The sequence below is a fragment of the Anarrhichthys ocellatus genome, unplaced genomic scaffold (assembly GCF_004355925.1).
Source record: "Anarrhichthys ocellatus isolate YVR2014 unplaced genomic scaffold, GSC_Weel_1.0 scaffold73, whole genome shotgun sequence".
NCBI classification, from domain to species: Eukaryota; Metazoa; Chordata; class Actinopteri; order Perciformes; family Anarhichadidae; genus Anarrhichthys; species Anarrhichthys ocellatus.
In genome coordinates, this window is record NW_022280103.1 from 72,898 (window position 1) to 96,005 (window position 23,108).

The 23,108-nt window shown below is 45.0% G+C and overlaps 1 protein-coding gene across 1 annotated transcript in view; it reads right to left on the reverse strand.

The window, feature by feature from the left end:
* Positions 1 to 248: 248 nt before the first annotated feature.
* tgfbr1b (transforming growth factor, beta receptor 1 b) overlaps positions 249 to 23,108 on the reverse strand; it is a 28,770-nt gene continuing 5,910 nt past the window's right edge. The window contains exons 2-6 of the mRNA XM_031873669.1: positions 8,343 to 8,594; positions 6,784 to 7,056; positions 4,787 to 5,017; positions 2,155 to 2,322; positions 249 to 2,045 (exon numbers count right to left, since the gene is read on the reverse strand). Of these exons, the coding sequence (XP_031729529.1) occupies positions 1,837 to 2,045; positions 2,155 to 2,322; positions 4,787 to 5,017; positions 6,784 to 7,056; positions 8,343 to 8,594 (1,133 nt within the window). The 3' untranslated portion in view covers positions 249 to 1,836. The remainder of the gene's footprint in view (positions 2,046 to 2,154; positions 2,323 to 4,786; positions 5,018 to 6,783; positions 7,057 to 8,342; positions 8,595 to 23,108) is intronic.

The following is a 23,108-nucleotide window of genomic DNA, read 5'->3' on the forward strand; positions in this document are numbered from 1 at the left end:
CTTGTCCCCTGGACGAGTCCGGAGTGAAGAGAGCCTTGTGGATCTCCTTACACCAGCGGTGTCTGGACGGAAGAGCCTTGTTCTAGCTGTGCTCAGGCTTATAAACCAGGTGGCACACCAGTGGGGGGCCCTTTCTTGGCCAATGAGGGACCAGCATCAGGTTTCTGCTGGAGCTGGGGGGCGTGGTCATCCGGCATGAGGTTTCTTGCAGACCCCAGGTCAGGCGTTTTGGTGAAAGGAAGGAACATGGCTGCTCCTTTGTTTGAAAAACACGTGTGAAGGTCTCAGCCAGCCAGGAGAGCAGGGTCAGATCCCAACAATTATTTAAACGTGACTTTGTTGGATTTACAATATTTCTTTAGGGGACGATGAAGGCATTTGTTTTTACCGTGTTGGCTATATTGAACTATTGAGCCCGATCCCATCCTTTGTTTTATGTCAGCTGTCACGCGGGGCTTTTTATTCGCGAAGCTTTCGTGCACAGCAATGCAGCGAGTGCAGCCACCATCAACTCTCCAACGCCGTCTGTCTCTCTTCCACAGCGCTGAGCTCCAGAGCAACACACACCATCAGCAGGCCCTTTGGGCAAGTAGCTGAGATGTTTCACTTGCCAAACTTACTTGTCCAAAATGGCAAATATAGGCCGACTAAAAAGATGAACACAATCGACAGGGATTTGAACAATAGGACATAAAAAAAATTCTAAATGTCTTTCACTTTTTATTGTCATCTATAGTGGTTATTTGTGTAACAACCCTTTCACTATCCTGTAGAGTGTGAACTTTGCAAGTGTTTATGAACATGCATGTTAACGTTTTTTTTTCATTTCAGCTCAGTGCGAGTCTCTCACGTGTTGCCGTCACCTATGGTGCATGCTGTCTCAACCACATTCACCACGCCACTGCAACAAAAGCACTGCAAGCAAACAATTAGTCATTCATTAATGCAATCACAACCCTCGTCGGATTACAGTCCATTCAGGTAACTCAGGCAAAGGCTGCACCGAACAACAACGACTGGAGAGAGAGACAAACTCCCTCCAGACAGCGACAGGCCAAAAGGGTGACAGAGAGGGTTTGTTTATTTTCTTAAAAAAATTCTAATAAAAATCATGATGGAACAGCTTGAACACAGGCTTGTTTCTTCTTAATGCAATGCAGAGCTATCCAATTGTAAAGCGGATAAGCTGGATTGATTTAAATAACTTTAAAGGTGCTATACAGGACATTGCTTCTCGGCATGGCAACAGCTGAGCCTGCGGCTAGCAGCTAACGTTGCTAACAGTGCTTTTAGTGCAAACCACGACATCAGTGCTGACAGAGCTAGGTGGGTGGTACGCATTCCGCGTTGACTATCGGCTGTAACCGTCGTATGAGAGCAGTCCAGAGTGGGGACCGTGAGCCGACCGTTGGGGCACGCTCACAGGCATGAACATGCACTTAAAGCACACACGGCTGGCCTGGCTATGTCAGCAAAGAACTAAGAAGCTCTGATTACAGCACACACAGAGGGAGAACGACCTCATTCTCTGCTCAGGTAGACATTACACTACATCTTTTTTATTATTATCTATCTAAGAAGAATCGGATTGGGGCTTGGCACTGGTAGATGCTTAGTATGAAATGACTTATCAGGATTAGGGGCAAGTCAACGTGATCGGGACATGCCTAGTCTCTTCATGCACTGCATCGGATACTGGCTCCATCCCAACATCCTGGTTAGCCGACAGAAATCACTAACACATCCCCGACGGAGGACAAAATTACCAAGCCAGACAATTCCATGTACGTCCTGACAGAACCACGATGGATACAGAAGAGGGTTTCCACCGCAAACTTAACTGCTTCTAAAGAAACATGACAAAGGGCTCTGTGCGGCATGCAGGTACCTTTTGGTTCCCACTCTGTGGTTTGGAGCAATGTCGATGGTGTCGGTGGCCGAGTCGTGGCGGACAGCGAGACCCAGGTCAGCGATGCAGCAGGTCCCGTTCTTCTTCACCAGAATGTTCTTTGACTTCAGGTCTCTGTGCGCAATAGCCGGCTTCCCTGGAGACAGACGGTCGTGCGTTCAACAAAAGCCGGCTGACTGCACGGATTTGTAGGAAGATGTGCAATATGTGTATGGGACAAATAGAAGAGTGTGTGTGTGTCTCACCTTGTGTTCCCACTATCTCCATGTGGAGGTGGGCGAGGCCGCTGGCTGTGGACAGGGACAGCTTGATCATGCCCTCCACGGTGACGGTGTAGCGGTTCAGGTAGTCGAACAGGGAGCCGTGCTCGTGGTAATCTGACACCAGCCACAGCTGAGTCCACGTCCCGTTATCTACACACAGACAGGGAGACGAGCGAGGAGACAAAGGGTTAACGACAAGCTGCTTTCTTCCTGGTTTTGCTCTCCCACAAAGAACTCATCTTCTGGTATGATATAGTGCTTAAATGTCGATGGACATGCGACTTTTGTGATCGGATGCCTCAGTTGTGTCCGCGTATGTGTGTCCACATCCTGATCGGATATATTTTATGGTCAACGGTGCGGCTGTAAAACGGAGGATACAATTTAATTTCCTATAAATCCTTCACAATAAAAGCCCCTTGTTATTTTTGTCACTTACTTTACAGTATTTATAGACTTGTTTTATTCAAAGATAGCCTCAAACAAAGCTCCGCTCATTCGGAGATACACATTTATAGAAATATTTCACAATAAAAGCCCCGTTATTTTCGCTGCTCAATCTTCCTCCCTGCAGTATTAGCAGACTTGTTGTATTGGAGAATAGCCGCTAACGAAGCTCTGCTAATTCATTAATGAATTCATTTTTGAATACATCAAAATAAAAGTCACATGATTCTGTCAATTAAAAGCTGTGTTATTTTGAAGCAGCAAAATGAGGAAATGTGTTTTCATCAGCAGGAACTCAACAGGACGTCCAGCCCCGGGGTTCCTCCTCTCTTCCCTTTGCTCTCCTCTGTAGAGGAGCTCCAGTGTGGGAGGAAGGTGATGGTTCCTTCCACTCGTTTGATAAATTGTCTGGATTGTAACCACATGTTGTCCACACCTCAATGAGATCCTAACTCAAAGAGCATCTCAGCAGGTGGTCTGGCTGATCGGATCCCAGGGGGAACACGGCCCGATCTCAGACGGTACAAACTTGAAAATAAATGCGTGATCGGAGGACAAAGGCTGATTAAAAGTGCAGCCACAGCCTTAGTACTGCTTGCCATTAGAATAATTTAGGTTGCTCTGATGTGCCATCAATTGTTTGTAAGTGGTACTCTATGAGCTCTGGAACAGTTTTCAAGAACTATGAGTGCAGTTTGAACTTATTGGGATGTTTTAGCCTGTGTTCGCAGGTTTTCAACACAAATATCTGTCTATGCAGAGGCAGAAGATAATTGAATGTTCTACAGATATAACCTGGGGTTAAAGTGGGACGGAACAATCCGGAACAGCGTTCAGGCACCTTCGATTAACAAGTAAATAGATCCGATACATAATAATATCAAGCGTGTGCAGCCGCCTGCCGTTTCTTCCAGCTCAACAAATTAGAAAGCAATGTAACCCCACGCTTATTTTCCCCACTGCACCAGATCTCACTGGGATCCCCAACGGAGTCGAGAGGTAATAAATCCACCCCGATTCCAGAAATCAACAAAATCAACAGTAACATATCGATTTTATTTCCCCCTTAAATCAATTTAGATGCGGTTGAAAAGTTCAGAAAACAGTGGGATATTTCTGTGATTTAGACAGCTGTGTAGATTACGCTTCACTAAACGCAACACAAAAGCAGTGGGTGTCCGTGAGAGTGCTGGCGACTCTAAGGGGCCCAAACGGGGGTCTGTGCCTCCACTAATATTAAGCTGACAGTGATTAACAAAACGTCTAAACATGATGAAGACGAGTTCTATGGATTGCATTCATTCCATGATTTCTAAGCGGTTTATCTGAGGCGGACATCAAACAGGAAGAGAGCGAGTGGCCCTGATTCCAGCACTTTGTGTACAAACGACTGTGTTCCGACTTGACTGAGTCACAAAGACGGTATTGAAATGAAAGGTCTCGTCTACACACACCATAGAGCTCTAACGGGGGCGTTGTTTTGTGTAGACGTGTCCATACACAGTGTCAACCAGAACTACATCATTTTCCCACAGACAGCAACCTGCAAAAAAAGCCCGTTGGTCAGGCTGTAATGAACACTCAAACATGTGAGTTTGAGTGTTAGACCGCCGGAGTGAGGACGCTTTTGGGACGGACCTTTAAAAGGCCTCTTTGAGGATTCAGACTTGGTTTTAAAGTTCAGGTTAGAATTAGGTTTAAGTGAGGGTTCGGCAATTAGTTGTGATGGTTAAGGTTAGGATTTATGTCAATGAGTGTCCTCACAAAGATATAGGTACACGGCTGTGTGTGTGTGTGTGTGTGTGTGTGTGTGTGCCAGAGCAGTCAGACTGTGTGGTAATGTGTGCTTGGCCTTGGCTGAGGACTGTTACTCCCCCACACTGTCTACCAGCCGGTCCATTGACGGTGAACGTCTGCCTGCACCAGCTTCACCTTCATCGGCCTGATGAAGATCTTGTTTACAGGGTTTGGAATTTAAAACGCTCGAATCGACCTTCTTTGTTGGTACTTTAATTAGCCTGCACAATTCAGTAATCTGTTAACATTCTAGTTATTCTTGTTGGCTCTATTCTGACTCATGTTCTCTTCTTCTGTGTGTGCGGTCTGATGTTAATTAAAATCCAGCCTCTCGCCAGCTCTTCCATGTGGGGGGGGGGGGGGTTCTCACCTTTGTTGTCAGCGGCAATGAAGCCCAGGATGTTCTCGTGTCTCAGCATCACGGTCTGGTAGATCTCGGCCTCGCGGAACCAGGAGCGCTCCTCGCGGGAGGAGAAGATCTTCACGGCCACCTCCTCGCCGCGCCACTTGCCCCGCCACACCTCCCCGAAGCGGCCCTTCCCGATGCTCTCCTGGAGGATGATGGTTCTGGCGATGGTCCTCTGGACCAGCAGCGGCAGGCCTGGAGGGAGAAGCAGGACCCGGAAAGAAAACGCTTAGAAAGCAGACAGCGAGATAGACAGGGAACACGTGGTTTGCTTTGGTAAACATCTCAAAAGGAGGGAGGTGATGTGTAGGAGCCAGAAGACTCAACGACTTCTGTTAATAAACCTAAAATTACAGCATCAGCATGGCTCGAATACTCAGAGAACACTGGTGGAATATTTCCAGAATGAAGTGGGAGTAACATGAGAAGATGTCAAAAACAATAAAACTATGAAAAATAAAAAGGTCAGAATGAGGATAGCTTTCTGCTCGCAACATTTCATACATTAACACTTAATGTTGCCTTTGCATGTCTGTTTCATGAAATGAAACCACAAAACAGAAAAGCACAAGTCAGCAGACCTGTGTCCTGCAAAGTCATGTGCATGAATCTGTATTACCGCTGCAGTTCACCAATCTTTAAAAAAAATAAAAGTTTGTTTGGTGAAGTGCAGTAGAGCTCGCTCATCTTGCAAATGCAAGTCAGTTACATTTTCCAACAAGCAAATAAGTTGAAATACTACGACAGATGGAACTCTGTCAGATCGCCAGAAACTGCCGATGAGGAAATGACAGGAAATGACAGAGGAGAAAGCCTCCTCCGATTTCAACAGGCACCACACAGATTCTGACTCAGCACTGGGATTAAAACAGCCCACGCAGCTCTGCCAAAACACACAGCGCACACGCACACGTACACACACAATTGCATATTGTGAAATATGGTGCAAATAGCTAAAAAGAAAACTGAATCCAAGTCATTGCTTGGCAGCATGTTGGAGGTGCCAGTCTCCACAGAGAGGTGCTAATTCATGAAGAACAGCTTTTGCCAGTACAGTGTGTGTGTGAGTGCGCGCGCACGCGTGTGTGTTTATGCAGACATGAAGCCGGAATCTGGCCCAGCCAGCCTTTTTAATAGACTTGTACTTTAAGATGTGTGCAGCTGCAGAGTCTACGCACGCACACGCACACACACACACACACACACACACACACACACACACACACACACACCAGTCCTAGTCTTCAAAATGTAGTTACACAAACAAACTAACAATTGGATGTAACAATGTGTAATGCTGTAATTCTGTTATCACATTATTGATGTTTTAAACATCCACAGATCCATCATGGTCTGCTCATCTGAGGCCGCGTCACAGGGACCTTGTTTGTTTTGGTTACTAAGAAACAAGTGGCGCTGTGAAGACTGAGCTGGTACCAACGCTGTAATGTGAGTCTCAGCTCTGTGAATCAATGCAGGCACACATCTCTGCACACTTGAAGCTGTTTCTTTAGCTGACGTGCAGCGGAGTGTAATCATTGCTGTGCTGCGCTGCAGTTTGACCTTTACATCTTAGCATGAATGAACCACAGCACATAAAAAAAAACTGCAACCTCAATCAAAATGTATTCAATAAGCCTCACGTCACAAGTATTTCCTGGCAGGGTGCAGTCACTTCCTGGAACCCTGACGTCACCGCGAGGTTGCCGGGCGACCGGCGGAGACTACAGACACCACAAGTACCTTTTATACTTCTGTTTTTCACACGGATCAAACAAACGGGACGGCGTGGAGGTGCTGGTCAGAGCCCGGCTAGCTGTTTTCTTTATGCTAAGCTAAGCGACTTCATAACCAGCGTACAAACATTAGAGTGGCATCTATCTTCTCATCCCGCTCTCTTCAAGGAAGTGAATACACATATTCCCCAAAATATTTGCCTCATCATTTAACTGTGATCGTACCTGATCCAGAGCCAGAGGTGGTCATGTCATAGATGAGGTCCTTCAGCGTCGTTCCCACGGTGATGAAGGGGTGGTCCATGGAGGGGTCCTCTTCGTTGGGCACCCGGTGGTGGTGGTGGTGATGGGCCCCGGCACCCCCGGCCCCCAGACCCCTGTGGCTGTGGCAAACGTAGAAGGCCAGGACCAGCAGCAGGCAGAGCACGCACACGGGGCCGGCGATCACCGCCGCGAGGGCCACGGGCCCCAGAGGGGGAGTCTTGTCGGGGATGACTTCTGGACGGGCAGGAGACGGGACACACAGAGCAGGTTAGGAAAGCAAGACGGGTCAAAAGTTGTGACCTGGTGAGCGTGGAGGGTTACGTCTGGCTCGGGGATCTACGCGTGAGAGATCAAAGGAGGCCGCTAACTGTTGGGAGGGTTCACTTTGAGCATACTGACGGCTGGCAAGTGGCAGGGCTGAAGCCACGAGCCAAGTGGTGCGGGGGACACTCCATCTGCTAGACTGATGGGAGATTTGGCCTGCAGCTAACACACACACAAACACAAACACACACACACACACACACACACACACACACTCACACACACACACACACACACACACACACACACACACACACACACACACACACACACACACACACACACACACACACACACACACACACACACACACACACACACACACACACACACAAAAAAGAGGCAACTATGCATTCATCCATCTACTGAAGACAATGTAGATTAAATACACCTGAAGACAGAAGGGCCAGATGACCTAGAAAACCTGAGTCCTCCACAGTTACTACTGTCTTTACCATTGCATGCTGGGATAGATAAACCTGACCTAGGTGTGTATGTCAGGGCCACATTTAGTGGTTTGGGGGACCGCAGGAAAAAACGGTCTTGCCTCACTTTTGACCTTTTCTCTTACTGGGAATGTTGGTGTCTTCAGCGGTATAAGACGAATGCTACTCAAAACTACAATAGTAAAACTATTAATACCACACAGTGAAAGGCCTGCGGTCAAACGTTTACTTCAAGTGAGGAGAAAAAGAGAGGAGTTCTCAGCACAGTGTATTAGCATTTCTCAAGGTGGAGATTAGTCTAATGAATAATAATGCAAGACATTTTTTGTTTTTCGTGAGTCAAATCTGAATCTTCAACGGCACCAGTAACATTTCTCTGTCAGGTAAATGTAGAGCTACGATGTTTCCTTATGAAGTAGAAGTGCACAGTAAGTAGTATATAGCTGAGTTGCATATTTTAAGTGCCTTGGGGGGCATTTTGTGAGTTATTTCTGGGTACAATGAGTTAGAATAGTGAGTCAATATTGTTCATATCTAAACATTCTAAATCTATAGCTTTTGGGGGGCAACAGTCATCTAAATGTAATCATAAATCTCCTCCAAAAAGAGGCGATCAGTTGGTACGAAAACCTGCAGGCTGTCTGTTCTTCATGGGACTATACTCTGGTTCTTGCCACTTGTTATTGACGTTGGAGCCAAGCCTTTCTGAAAAACTGACACAATGTAAGGAACCGTGTGTGTGTGTTTTACCAGGCAAGATCTTCAGGTTGGGCTCCTTGTTACAGTAGTCCGTGTTGCAGCACTGCGGGTAAATGCCCGTGTCATGCTTGACGGACGGGGCGCAGATGAAGGGCCGGTCTCGTGGGATCAGCTCGTTGTCGCGCACGCACTGCCGCTGCTCGGTGGTCACCTGGCTGCCTGTCTTGCGGAGGGCGACGAAGCAGACGCCGTCCGTGGTGCAGCTGGAGTTGGCGCTGCAGCGGTCACAGTAACACTGGAGGGCTGGAGGGAGGGAGGAGAGAGAGGAACGATTGAGACACGGACACAATCCAACAAAAGCTCTCGTGTGGCTTCCAACATTTATTTGGCCACCTTCAGTTTTCACACCAGCAGTTCACTTTTGAGAAAACGTGAAAAGCTTTTCCTCACTGTCCTGAGTTCTGTTTGTCACTAAATTCCAACACATTTCAATCTGAGGCTGGAAGCCAATCAGAGATTTCTCAACCCCACCAAACCCCGCCTCTTCATACATTGTGTGTATGTATTGCGTGGGCGTTTGGAAGGACTCTCGCTGAGGGCATGCGAGACGTTACATCATTACACACGTACACACAAACACACACACTTGCTACGTTAGCACTCTGCCGACGCACCGCACACACAGAACCAGAGGGTCAGGCGGGCCTTGTAATCATCCTTTTCGCAAAACTGTCTCGCAAAAGTAGGACATTGTTTATCATGTATTAACATGAAATGACGTCCTAGAGGGGCTGAGAGAGAGAGAGAGAGAGAGAGAGAGAGAGAGAGAGAGAGAGAGAGATCAAACAGCTGTTTCTACACGCCTTCCTCTGCTGATGTTGGCAAAGAATGGTTCATGAATTCTAAATCTATTCCAGTTAATCAGTGTATTATTTGATGTTAACAGAGTTGCCTTATGTTGTTGTTATTTAGCCTTTGTTACATCCCTTCTCTGTTGTCCAGGGGAAGGATTTAGGGACTAACACAAAACAACCCAAATGAAAACCAAATACCTTGTGTACCATAAACAATATTTATTATGCTCACTGACAGTGAAAGATGAGCGAGTCTCAACACAAGATTTGGGAGAGGATGGGACAGGTGTGGTCGTGCCAAACAATTGAAACAAAGATAACAGAACTTGGCCTAACTAACTAACCTCTGAAATCAACAAACAAAATGGCTTCTCTAACTTATCTAAATGTGCTTGACCAAAACCCAAATACAGATGAGGCACCGACCAATAAACCTAGTGTATCTAGATGCTGATCTGATGGATAGTGCAACTTAGTCTACATGGTGATTTATTCACGCTCACTCAGGACATCGATTGGAAGCACACGAGTTCTTTTCAAATATTTATTACCAGTGAATACAATAGCGGGATGTTTGTACCAAAATAGGCTATATGTTATGAGTTATTGGGACATTCTGCACCGCCGTACAGCCAGAATGGAATGAGCATCCTGGCGTCACCCAGATGTGCCGATCACCAGCGTATGAAACAGAATATCGTCACATAGGCCTACATGTTTGGGTATTTGGCATTTTCACTTTCATAGCATAAGAGAAGCTCCTCAGTTTGGCAGCCTATTGTGACCCGTTGCCTTTGGGGAAAGTGTTTGTTCACAGTTAATTTGAAATGTTCCTCATTACTATCATAAAACAAGTTTACCAAAGTTGCCAGAGGGCAAAAAGCTACCTCAGTCCATCTATGACACTTGTACCACTGTTTTGAAGAATTATTATTATGTATTTGTTGTGAACTGTGGCCTTGGTGTACCTTTACACCTTGGTGTACCTCTACTTCCATGGACCATCAGACAGCCATAGTCCTACCAATGTGTAGGCTAAACTTTATTATATCGTTTTTAAAGAACTACATTTAATCAACGCCACGCTATGCGGCATCAGTAAAATAAATCCTCTCTCTTTGGCAACATCTGCTGGCAGCTGTGGAAAACAACTAACACAGACGAATATGTCTCCTCTGTTGCATCTGATGTTTGAGCAAATGACAGAATAGGAACAGACATTGGAAGTTGAGATATTCTAAGCTGTTCTCATTCTCAACAAGTCCCATGTGCAGACATACATGGAAATGTGATGCGTGGAGCTAAAACAACAAACATCCTCCAATCAGTGAATGTTATTATGATAATATTATAAACAAGAGGCCTGTCACAGGAACACTGCTCCCTTCTAAAGTCATATTCAAACACTTCCATGTCAGCAGGCGGTCTCATATAGATACCGATTGTAATGTAATGTAATGAAACAGTCATTTAGCAGACGCTTTTATCCAAAGCGACTTACAATTCAGAGTCTACCACATTTCTACACCTACGGAGCAATTTTGGGGTTTGGCGACTGGCGGAGCCGGGGTTCGAACCGCCGACCCTCTGATTGAAAGACGGCCCTGCTATCCACTTAATCGTTTCCTGTGCATTTACACACATGTGCCACATGATGGTTCGAAATCGGCACACAGACAGAAACGTCACGGTGGGCGTGGAGTGAAGAAGACATAAAGCTCACACTTTGTCAGAACTGCAAGTCCAAAATAAGCCGGGGAGGACCAGCCTATTATCATTCAATTTCAAATTTTGCTTTGTTGGCATGAAAGTTTAAAAACAGTGTTGCCAAAGCATCAAAAAAATAAACATACATTAACATCAATACACAACAATATCAATATAACAATAATATTAATACAACATCTCATAAAGTGGTGTGAGACAGAGCCCCCATTGCTCCCACGTTACCTGTAGACCACCGCAGCTCTCTGACACCGAAGCAAAGGGAGGAGCGAAGTGAGAGAGAGATCCACGGATAGATAGATCTCTCTCTCTCTCCGTCTCTCTCCCAATTCAACCCAAACTCAGATCTGCTCCATTGGCATGAACGCCCAGGAACGGCATCGCCAAAGCGTCACCTACTGTCCCTCAGGTTGTGGCATGTTAGTACATACTGGGCAGCAAGGTGTCCTCTCTCCTTCTCCTAGGAGGACTTTTCATTTTGAGATATCACTCCATTTTTTAAAATCTGAAATCAGAGTCAAATTTGTTTAGGTAGATGTTCCTAATTTTATGGAATGTTTTGCATTTTAGGAGGAAGTGCATCTCCGTCTCAACCTCATCTCATCATGCTGTCATTCATCCCAGCTCGTTTGAGAGCATGGAGCTAGCACGGAGCTAGCACAGCTGACTAGACCATGGTTCAAGCAATGCTCAGTGAAAATCACTATTGGGCCAAGGTGAACTATAACATGACCATGAAATCTCCTAAAATGTAGTTTATGATGAAAAACTTGAATAAATCCAGTTGTTTGAAGATGTCTTCACATCAATATAAAACATATTATAACTCCTAACACCAGCTCTAAGCAGCTTATGGTAAATCAATAAAACTGCTCATGCCTGTTTTTTTAAGTATAGAAATAAGCCCACATTTTTTTCTTCATTAATTTGAATTGTGCATTTTCTTACAAATAACCCCTTTAAATGACGATATTAAAGTAAAAAGATACATATTTATCTTCGGGACAGTTGAAATGATTTTTCCAGAGGACAGAATCGGCAGTTCAGACTTTTAGAGAAATCTGAATATATAGGGCAAGAAAATTGCAGTCGGTGTATCTGTAATTAAAGCGGTTAGCTAACAGCGAGTGTTGCTGCTAACAAACAGCTGGCGGAAGAAATAAGCCACACACGTGATGCTCTGGGGTTTCTTTACGTGTACTTTCTCCTTTTCTTGTTTCAACTCAACTGAACTCGTCTGGAAGTCATTCAGAGACACATTGCGAGGCTGTGAAGGTTAAAGCAACACACACACACACACCTTCTGAGACAAGAGCTCTGAATAATTAACAGGGCACACCGTCTGCAGAGTGTCTGACATCGACACAGTGCGACATGTACACTGGTGGGAACGTGCCCCGACGGTGCAGCGTCTTCACAGGGTTTTAAGACGATGAATTATTCAGTAAACACCAGTAAAAACGAGTGCATTACGCTGCTAAGAAGAGACACCCACTGCCAGCCTGAGAATGTTATTGCATTATCAAAGTCATAGTGAACAACAGGCTCTCTCACTTGTGGAATTCATGGAATAGTCTGGAGGGGAATTCCAGACGGACTAAATAAAACAACAGCAAAACAACAGCGACTGTGTGTGTGTGTGTGTGTGTGTAGTGCAAGTTGTGGAGCAGGAAAAAGAAGACTGATCAAGCAGTGGACGGGAGACGGCTAAATAAAAGCCAGCTGACACTTGTCTCCTCTGACTCAGCCTCGAAGCAGTCAGATATGTCTGTCCACACACACACACACACACACACACACACACACACACACACACACACACACACACACACACACACACACACACACACACACACACACACAGTGTGTCTCAGATGTCTAGACTATAAAACAACTGGAATGTTCCACGAATGTCTTGAAGGGAACCTGCTGACGGGAAGTGGGGCTTCGGTGTCCTGCTGAGTTGATGCTCAGTTGGTGCCGACGCAGGTTATGAGTCCAACCAGACGGACCGGTCTCCAGATGAGACCGTGGTTGTTGGTTCTTTTAAGTCAGTCAAACAAACCCAGTACTTATTTTATTAACTAATCGTTGGTTTTCTTCCGTCATACAGTCAGCATGAGTGCAGCTGGCTCGATCTGAGCAGCAGATTTTGAGGAAATATTTTTTTATTAAAAAAAAGCAGTCAACTGCAGAGATTTCCAATTTCCCCCAACAAACAACTGAATGCTTTAATAAAACAACTGAACAATAATCCAAACAATAACACGTCCCCTCCCACTGTTTAATCAAGACTGCAGTCCTGCCAACACAGCAGATTAGAGCACTTCTACACACTGAGCGTTAGCGACCCCTTTAGACACTGGGCTCGCGCGGTATCCGTTATTTGTTTTCACACCTCCCTGACATTTCACCAGGGTATACAGTTTATGACGGTAACTTTCAACACATCACGTGTGACGAACGCTTCCGTTAGAGAGAGCAACCAAAGCCGAGCTTAAAACTGTGATATTTCATCAAAAACATTTTTATTCTACACGTCTTATTTAAAATTTTGCCACAAATAAACTTTTACTTTAAACAGATCCTGTAAAACATTAAATTCTGAGTTCCTCAGCTCAACGAGGAAGCCATGATTAATTCAACTGAGACCAAAAGTCACGTGACAACAATTGAGTGAATGACTGAACTGCTGAACGCAGAGCAGAGAGGAGAGGCTGTACAAATATGAATAGTTCAATATTCATAGCACGTAAAGCCTCCGTTTCTTATCCAACATTGGCAACACTTGTGGACAGTAATGTTGGAAAAATAGATTCCATTTTTTGCCAATTTTCGTAAAATAAATTATCAAAGAAATTCAACTTGCATTTCTCCTTTTTTATGATTTATGGCATTGTAATTATGTTACACTGCATAAAAGACATTCTTTAGCCGTCTCTAGTTCTAGTTGTGCTGTTTCTATAGAGGCCCAGGACTTTTATATTGGAGTGGAAAGTAAGGCCACAGAGAAAGAAATACGACAGGAGGGACCTAGAAACATTCTCAGCTTGTTGAAGAAGTGTGGCTCTGTATTAAGTAGTGTGTGATATGATAGAGGACACAGGGCCAGGCTCTTACAATGGGGTCTGACCGAGCCCTCAGCCGGGCTTTAAAAGCACATTTCACGCCGTGGACAGATAAAACAGATCAGTCATGTGATGCCATTGGGCCCAAAAAGAGTTCTTCCCCATGGACTTATATATAGACAAGAGACATCTGTAAATCAGCAGGAACATTCTTTTCAGGGAAATAAACTTCCACGGAACAGGACGGTGGTGGAGAAGAAAAAGGCCGACTGAATGTTGCACTTACATGCACCGAGTAGGGTAGTCACAATACCAAAATTATGACTTCGATACGATACCTGCCATAAGTATCATGACACCCGATACTTACGATACAATACCACAAATACGATACTGGTATATTTATCTAAAATAGTAATAAATAAAACATCTGTACGGTTCCCTTTTTTACCAGCTTGTTCCTGCCCAGCTTTTTCAACACTTAACACTTAACAAATGGCATTAATATTAGTATTAGCCTACAGCAAGATATTAATGAAAACTACATGGTGCCATGATTGCTGCTGGCATCTGTTTGACTGTCTGTGGGAGTGGGTGGATAAACAATGCTTCATTTACTTGCATAGTGAGTTTGACATTTTCACTTCATATCTTATCTTAATTCATGGAATAATTATTTTTCCTTAACTAAAAATAAAAAGAATTGGCTCAAGATCCACCCTCAGGCTCCACCAGCATGTAGCCATTTTGCATCAATTGTGTTTCATTTAGTACACTTTTGTGAGCATTGTGACCTCATGATCATAGAGGCTTGTCCTCAAACTAGGCTAAGGCTACTCGTGTTAGGCTGTCTATGGGTGAGCTTGGGGGTGTTCATGTTTATAGTCACATTTGCTTACCTGTCGTTCTTTGAACTCTTTGAAAAGTTCGGGGTGTCTGTCTGAAAGGTGCTTTGTCATGTTAGACGTGTTGCCTCCCTTGGTCTGTGTGGCTTTGAAACACGTTTTGTAGACGGGTCTCTGTATGTCAGTGGGGACCGTACACGGACCCCCATTTCCGTTTTTGGTTTGAAACGAAAAACGAGAATTTTTCCGTATTGTCTTTTTTTCGACTGAACGGTAAAACAGACTATCAAAACGTACACGGACCTTGATGCATGTCTCCCCTGCTATCACTGCTGTGAGTGAGGCTGCCTGTTGCGTGTGAGCACGGGGCAGCCCCGCCCCCTTGCAGTCAATGCCTGCAGGCAGCATGACAGGGAGCGGAGCAGCGAGTGCGCTCTGATCGCGCTATTTTAATGAAGTATCGATACTAAAAATATGCAAATCGTATCGTTTTTAACGTACGGGTACCGCGGTACCTTTTCAGTATCGATACACCGTGCAACATTAATCATAAGAGCTCTGATGGCAGTAACTAGACCTGTGACCCCCCCACGAATTCCAATCAGTGTAGATAGCACATGTCAGTGAATCTCTTCTGCTGCCATGGGAACTCTTCTGTCTGTGTCCCAAGGTGAGCCTCGTTCAGATGTCTTTTACTTCTACACCACAAATCGGCAGAATGAGAATGCTGATGAAACCACTTTGCATTCATTCAGACCTAAAAGTCATTAAAGAATTCCATTTCTGCAAAGATGTGCTACTTTGGTTTGCAAATCCGGCTCCTGAGCTACAGCCAACATATCAAAATGGGGAAGTGATCATAAGGGATTTGGGAGTCCACTTAAACATGCAGCACTACGACTGTCCTCTGAGGTACACTGAGCTTTCCCCACAGCCTTCGATCCTACGTGTTCATCTTCATCAAACACTGGGAACAGAGCCTCAGATAACTCAGCCAAACCAACAGTGATAGACCGTCTACAAGCCCATTGGTTCCTTAGATAATGAAACAACGTATTTGTAAAGGGCTTTTTAATTTTCTTATTTACCATTTCCTAAATCAGCTGGTCATTGTAGTTTTAAGCAAACGTTATGCAAGCAGAGTGAAAGAGGCTTTTTGTTTAGCATGGGATGAATGGTGTGTGGTGCTCTGGGGAGTATTTGGTGCAGCCGGACTCTCTACAGCACAGAGGTGCAGCGTAAACCCCTTACAGAGACCACAAGATCTGGGACTCAAACCCCGCGAGACGATCAGAACCGTGAAGGAATAAAGACGGATTGCCGTGGCCGGGCTTTTAATGGCTGCAGATCGGCGTGGAGGAAGCCCCAGGAGACGCTTCAGATGAAAAGGGAGACCCAAGTTTAATCTAATACATCGACTCACTGCAGAGGGCGGTGGGGGCGAGAGGAACGGCAACAGGCAACGGCATCGCGCAGATCAATACCAATTTAATTCCGCAACCCCTTCGCTAAGAAAAAAAGAAATCACACATGCATGGGGGGGCGCACACACACACACACACACACACACACACGAAATGTCCAAGTCAGTAATTGAATTGCCCGGCGTTGGGAGTTCAGGCTCTCTGCAGCTCAGAGGATGGAGTGCTGCAGAGAAAGAGGGACAGTCCTTCCAGCACCATCTAAACTCTGCTCTGAGCTTCTCCCTCTCCTCTATTGTTTAGCACAATTTGGCCAAAGTTTAAGTTAACTGGAGCCCCAGAAGGCTAGGGAAAAACTATAAACTACACAACCTTGGAGTAGAGGTGTGGATCTTCACTGGCCTCACCATGTGATTACGAGACGACGGTTCTCGATGCATCTCAACCTCAACTTTCTTTTTCTACTGCACATGGCTACTTCCTCAAGAATGAATGCAAGCAGTCACATCCATCTAAACTCCCATTTAAGTCAGAAAGTGCTTTCAGAAGCCAGTCTATGATATAGCAAGCTGCATCTTTTCAATAGCAGCATCTGTGTGAGCCACCTGAGGACATGAACATTACAAACACTAAACATGAATCCCTCTAAAGCAGGGGTGTCAAAAGCAAGGCCCGCGGGCTGAATCCGGCCCGCCACGTCATTTCATGTGGGCCGCGAATCCGCCAACAAAAAAAAAAAAATGATGAGATAGAAAGTCATAATTATGAGATAGAAAGTTGAAGTTATGAGATACTTGAACACAACAGTCATAGAAGCAGCTCTTCATAGGTTACCCTGTATTTGACATGGAAATGTATTGTGAGTACATTGAAGACTACTTTAAACGTGTCTTTACAACACATGAAATGCTTCACGTGGGATTGTGCAAACGCACCCATGAAAGGATTTTAAGCTTTGAACAAGTTATTGTAATAACTTGTTTGATATTTTCTTTAATAGTTTGATCTTTGATAGAGTAATGTGGGTTTATTAACCCTAAATTAAAAGGATTTAAGTTATAATAACAGAAATGTGCTTAAATATATTTTACATTATATAACTGCATGTACAATATTTTTACACTTGAATAAACAATAATCAAATGCAGACAGTTTACCAATATGTTAGGAGAAGTTACATTTACAGTCTTACATTTACAACCGGCCCTTTGAGGGAAACCATGATGCTGATGTGGCCCGGAGTGAAGATGAGTTTGAGACCCCTGCTCTAAAACATTACAAGTGTGATGTAATCTACAGAAACAAGGGCACTTCCTGAATGCCGATGGTGTTGTACACTGTATGAACTAGTTACTTACTTATGGCTCTTCTACTTTTACTTTCTTTGAGTCACTGCATCTCCCGACAGGGTGAACAACACCACGGTTGATTTTCAGCCCAACATTGTTGACAACGAAGCAGCTAATATTGGTAGCGACAGGCAGCAAAAAGCTAGCAGACTGCTGAGTTCCGAGTGTTTAAGCCCCGCCCTCCGACAAACAGGGCTCAGAGGAAAGGAGAGGAACATGAACGACAGTAAATGATTGCCAAACTCACTGGACAGGACTCTTCATCAGCAGATGCTCAATACTGAGGGACTCCGTTTGGGTTTAGGAGCAAATAAACTGGACCTCCTTGATTCAGATTAAGTCCTTTATGCAGAGGCCTTAGGGGCCGCAGACCCTTTGTGTTCCCCAAACTTGAGCACGACTGGCCTGTTAACTGATCCATCAATGGGTCCGGCAAACAAGAAATTATCGTTACGAAAAGTGGGTTTTGACTGACGATATTCACGCTGCTGTTGTTGAAATACCCTGCAGAGTAAAATACTCTTTATTTTCCCCGTTCTCTTTCTCTCTGCAGGATTCAGCTATTTACGACTGAAATAGTAAGAGTTCTCCTTCATCTGTGTGGCGAATAACACTCAATTATGGGCTGTCAATGACACAGAACAGAGCCTGCACACTCCGGTGTGTGTGTGTGTGTGTGTGTGAGATCTCCAACCAGTCTACTGGTCTGACCAGACTGAATGCCGGACGGCGTGGGAGTTGGAGCTGAATGGTTTGTTTGCAGCAGAAGCTCCTGAAACATCTAAAGCAGAAGCCGAGGCGCAGCGTCAGAGGCGTGCTTTGCACGCGTCTCGTCGTGCTCCGTGATTCTGCACACGTTCAAATTGTGCATTTACAATGCATTTACTTGTGTTGCATCATTAACTCGTCAGTGACAGATGAGCCTGTATCTACCCGAGTCCAGGTGTGGCTCATTACTAGTCAGAGAGGACCAAAACACAGGTGGAACAATGAGGTACAGATCACCTGGGTGGTAAACTTGAGCGTCACCTGGACAGTTGACTGAAGCCCAATCAGTGGCACCTTGTGTGACACATAATTATAAGGTATGCCATGTTTCTGTCTGGTCAGCATTACTGTACACACGGGCTGTCTTCAGTCTGCTAGTGGTAATTAAGGAAGTGACTCAGCGATTGTTACAATCACCCCGTTGATGCCAACGTGTGTCAACGCAGTGAGTCATGGTCTGTGCTACAAAGTGGAGGAAAGGAGCATTCTGGGAAATGTAGGCTCCTGTGTTTTGAAATTTGATCCATACTAGGGACTACAAGTCAAGACACCTCAGGCTTTTCTGCTTCAGTTTGGACAATTTAAAAAAAAAAAAAAAAAAAAAAAAAAAAAAAAAAAAAAAAAAAAAAAAGAAAACTTCTGAAAATGGCATACTAACTTACTGGCACGGTCCGTTCATGCTGTGTGTCAGTCACTGTAATAGAAGTGTATAACTGGCAGGAATAACTGGCGCTTGGCTCCGTATCATGAGCCTCAGTAGACGGCGTGCAAGCGCCCAGCATGCTCGGAGGCGTTTATACTCTACGTGCTGCATTACTCTCCCAAACGCCAGAGAGCTTACAAACAAAATGAACTGTGAGGAATCAGAGACATCAAGCGTAACTCATAGACACACACACAGACTGTAGGTGTGTCCGGCAAAAAAACATAAACTAACCTCACAGTGACGAGGAGGGATTGTAATTATCTGTAAACTCATATTCATGGTCTACTTTATTACCTTTGTACAAGTCCTGTAAAGACACGAGTCAAGTATTAAAAGCATGAGAAAGAAACAAACGCTGAATATCCTGTAAACTGTTTGATTTGATTCTTCTAAAAGAAGATTTTTAAGACCTCCTAAAAACCAAATCCCCAGACATGTAAATAGTGTTTTTATCATTGAACTATTTGCGACGGTGGAACAGTTCAGGGGTTAAATTGTTGACGGGAAGACTACCGCTGAGCCTCACTAAAGTCTGTTTTCAAAACAATGTGCTGCTTCTTAAATGCGCTTTGTTACAGAGTGCTGTGGTGTGAGGCCTGTGACGAGGCCACAGGTCTGGTTGTGTCGCACGCGGAAGAGAGGAAGTGGTGAGCGGTGGCCATGGTTACCATGCAGGTATAGAAACCAGCCTGAGTAGCGGTGAATCTCGGGAGACGGGAAATAGGTCATCACCCCGGCGAGACGTCACGTTGAAACAACAGTGTGAGAGCCCACGAGTGTCTCACTGTCCGTTTAAAGAGTCACAAGATTAGAACTGTGATAAAAACATCCGTTTACACAAGATAGTTACGAGTTTGAATTCATCTTTATCGAGAGCAATGCAAGTCACAGTCCCACCAACACCGAGACTGCAAACGGCAGTAATATATTGCTTATGGGCCCTGGAGTCCGACCCGTGACCCGTGAGGTTCTGGGCTTGGAGCGGCTCCTCCACCTCCGCGCTAAGATGCTAGCCTAGCTCACAAGGTTGCTTCTTTCCAGCCACATGCTCTAACGATATCTGGCACCAGTGTATCGATATCGTATCACAAGGTGAAGTGATACAATATATTACCGTATGGACTAGTGTTGAGTATTCTCTTATTTGTTATAGTGTTCTCAACAGACTCCAGAGTCAGGTCAAGTGAGCATCGTTTCAATAGTGTCGACTTCACAGCGTGACCTGGATGAGAGCAAAAACATCCCAGTGAGGCAAATGCAGTGCTAACGAAAGGAAAGTGGGGGGGGGTGTGTGACAGTTTGGAACAAAGTTCCGTCTTCAGCTCCCGCAAATATAAAAGTTTGAGTCACTTTGACTGAGAATGTTCAGTGCTTTGCTTCCCCTGGATCTCTGTGAGATCCCATTTCTAACGGCCTTCCTGAATTAAACAACGGTCCCAACTGAAGTTACTGAACTGTCACCCAGCTCAGATCACAGCCTGGCCTCACATCAAACCCAGGATGCCTCTGAACCTGACAAACCTTTTGAGGAACACGTCTCCCTGTGGACGAAGCTGCCGTCAGGTCTGTCCAAACGAGGACAAATAAACACAAACTGACAGATTGTTTTCCTAAAGTATAAAACACAGGCAGAGCGGAGACAGGACTTCACAGGAACTTCTCCCCGCACATAAATAGAACATCAGTGAGGCAAATCTCTGCTTATGAACATGAAGAGTTGTTTGAGGAGTCATAAGAGGCCATCTCTGCTGACGGAAGTCATTCCTAAAACGCTGCTGGAGCGCCCGTGTGGACATGGCTTTAATGAAGATCCCACTGACAGAAACCTGATGCTGTCTTTAATAAAACTGAGGGGGGGGGGGGGGGGGGGGGGCAACAACTACTTAATTTACCCAAGGCATGCGATTACAAACGGTCACACGAGTGCATCACACCTCTCCTCCTCCTGCTCGTGAGCTGAATTAATTGCTTTTATCACCATAGCACATATGTGAACCACATATTAGCACAGCGCTACATTGCAATGGCTAAAATGTATTTGACATGATGCATTCCTATATGAAAGGCCATTTCAGTGCAAATCTAAATGGTGATAGCCTGGTTTCTTTTTTACCAGTTTTGCCAGACTCTCTTTCTCTTCTTCTCTGCTGGCAACCTCACTGTGTCAGTGCACTTATGTCACTAAAATGAAAAAGTGAAGCTGTGTTTCCAACAAAAAAGGGAGACTTCAGTGGTAACCAACAGCCAAGTGTTAATATGTTGAGAGAAAGAGACATGTTTTTTCTCCATATAAGCATATTATAACAAATTTACACTATGAAAATCTCACTTCTGTAAGTTAAGTGAAGATGTGATCCCTCCTTTTGGGCAACAGTCTGCACAATAAAACATCACACCACGTTTATGTTCAACGCCATTTAGTGAACGCTCACAGTCAAAAGGACAGCAAATGTACCGGCGCGCGCGCACACACGTAGATCCTATGCCAGTTGATTCCCCCTTATTCAGCTCCCACAGTCATTTCCATAGGTCATGAACCCACCCACCCCATCTACCCAACCCCCATCCACCTCCATTATGGCCAGCCCTTTGTTCATACCAGATGTGTTCTGTGTGTTGGGCGAAGGGGCCCACTGCCCCCCGGTCGGATGACTGACTGACTGACTGTGTGTGTGTGTGTCTCTCTCTCTCTCACACACACACACACACACACACACACAGAGCTATCTGCCCCGCTGAACTGTTTGAACCCGGAGCCAAAGCTCGGTGACGTGGCGTAAACCAAGCTGTGACTCACACTGGAACACACGGGAGAACGTGAGATCGATTGCCAGTTTGGGGACAGGAAACCTGGCTAGAGGTAGCCGGAGAGAGAAGTGAAGCGACACGCCACTTTCAGAACAATCGGCATTAACTTGAGAGTTTCAGAGCGGTAGGACGGGACAGACGTGTGTCTTTCATGAGGAGATTCTCTAAATTATACAGGTAATGACCAAAACGTGAGGAAAATAGAGAAACCGGTTGTAGAGCCGTTTCTCCTGCGTTGCATTTGCAGAATACTTGGACACAAGCGGTATTTGCTGACAACTGCATCTTATGCCGTGCAGCCTGCATCTTTTTCTTCATAAAAGAGATAACGGGAGGCAGACAGAGTGGGAGGGGAGGAGCAGGCAGGACATCTGTCTGAGCCGCTGCTCTTATAAATATGCAGCAGCTCCATCTAAAAGGTTAGACAGCTGCTCCGACCCCGGACACCGTGCACAGTGCACGCCCCCTAACACAGATGACTTCTCTAAACGGGATCTCTCTTCTGATAAAGCCCCCAGCTACACGGGTGTTATACCTGTGTACGGTCTGCATGGGGGGGGGGAAGACAGGTTAGAGTGAAATGTGCCGCCGCTTATAAAAAAAAACTGGACATTTCTGAAAACACTCACCGAAGTAGATGATTCTGGAAACATGGTGTCGTTAGATATTAAAACGTAGGCAAACAGCTGCAGTACAACAACAGAATTCAAGTTTAATGCAGGGATGCGTGTTCTGTTGTGCTTTGCCAATAACTCATTTAACAGTTATTGTTACACACCCCACAGGCCTTTGGGAGCGTGGCGAATAAAAGACACCAGAATGTGAAATATTGCTTTTAGTGACATTTGAGCTTCAATGATTCCATCTCTAATATCTATTGTATGCTGCTGTGAAAAACTCCTTCAAACAACTGGATTCATTCGAGTATACAGGATTACATTTGAACACCATATCACCATATTAGTCTTTTTACTTAAATCGATCATAAGATGTTTGTAAATGTGCACGGCAAAAAAAAAGAAAAAAAAAAAAAGAAATATGAGACTCAGCGGCCGGTTGTCGTCATGGCCGATCAGAATATGGACATTATTGTTTTGGGTCTTCAACTCATTGTATTTGCACAAGTTCTTAGAAACAACAACATTTCACCTGAACTTAAAAACACAACATAATCCTCCCTCCTTTTACACAGCGGTGTGAGAAAAGCTGAAAAAACACACACAGACAGAGAGAGAGAGAGACACAGACAGAGAGAGAGAGAGAGAGAGAGAGA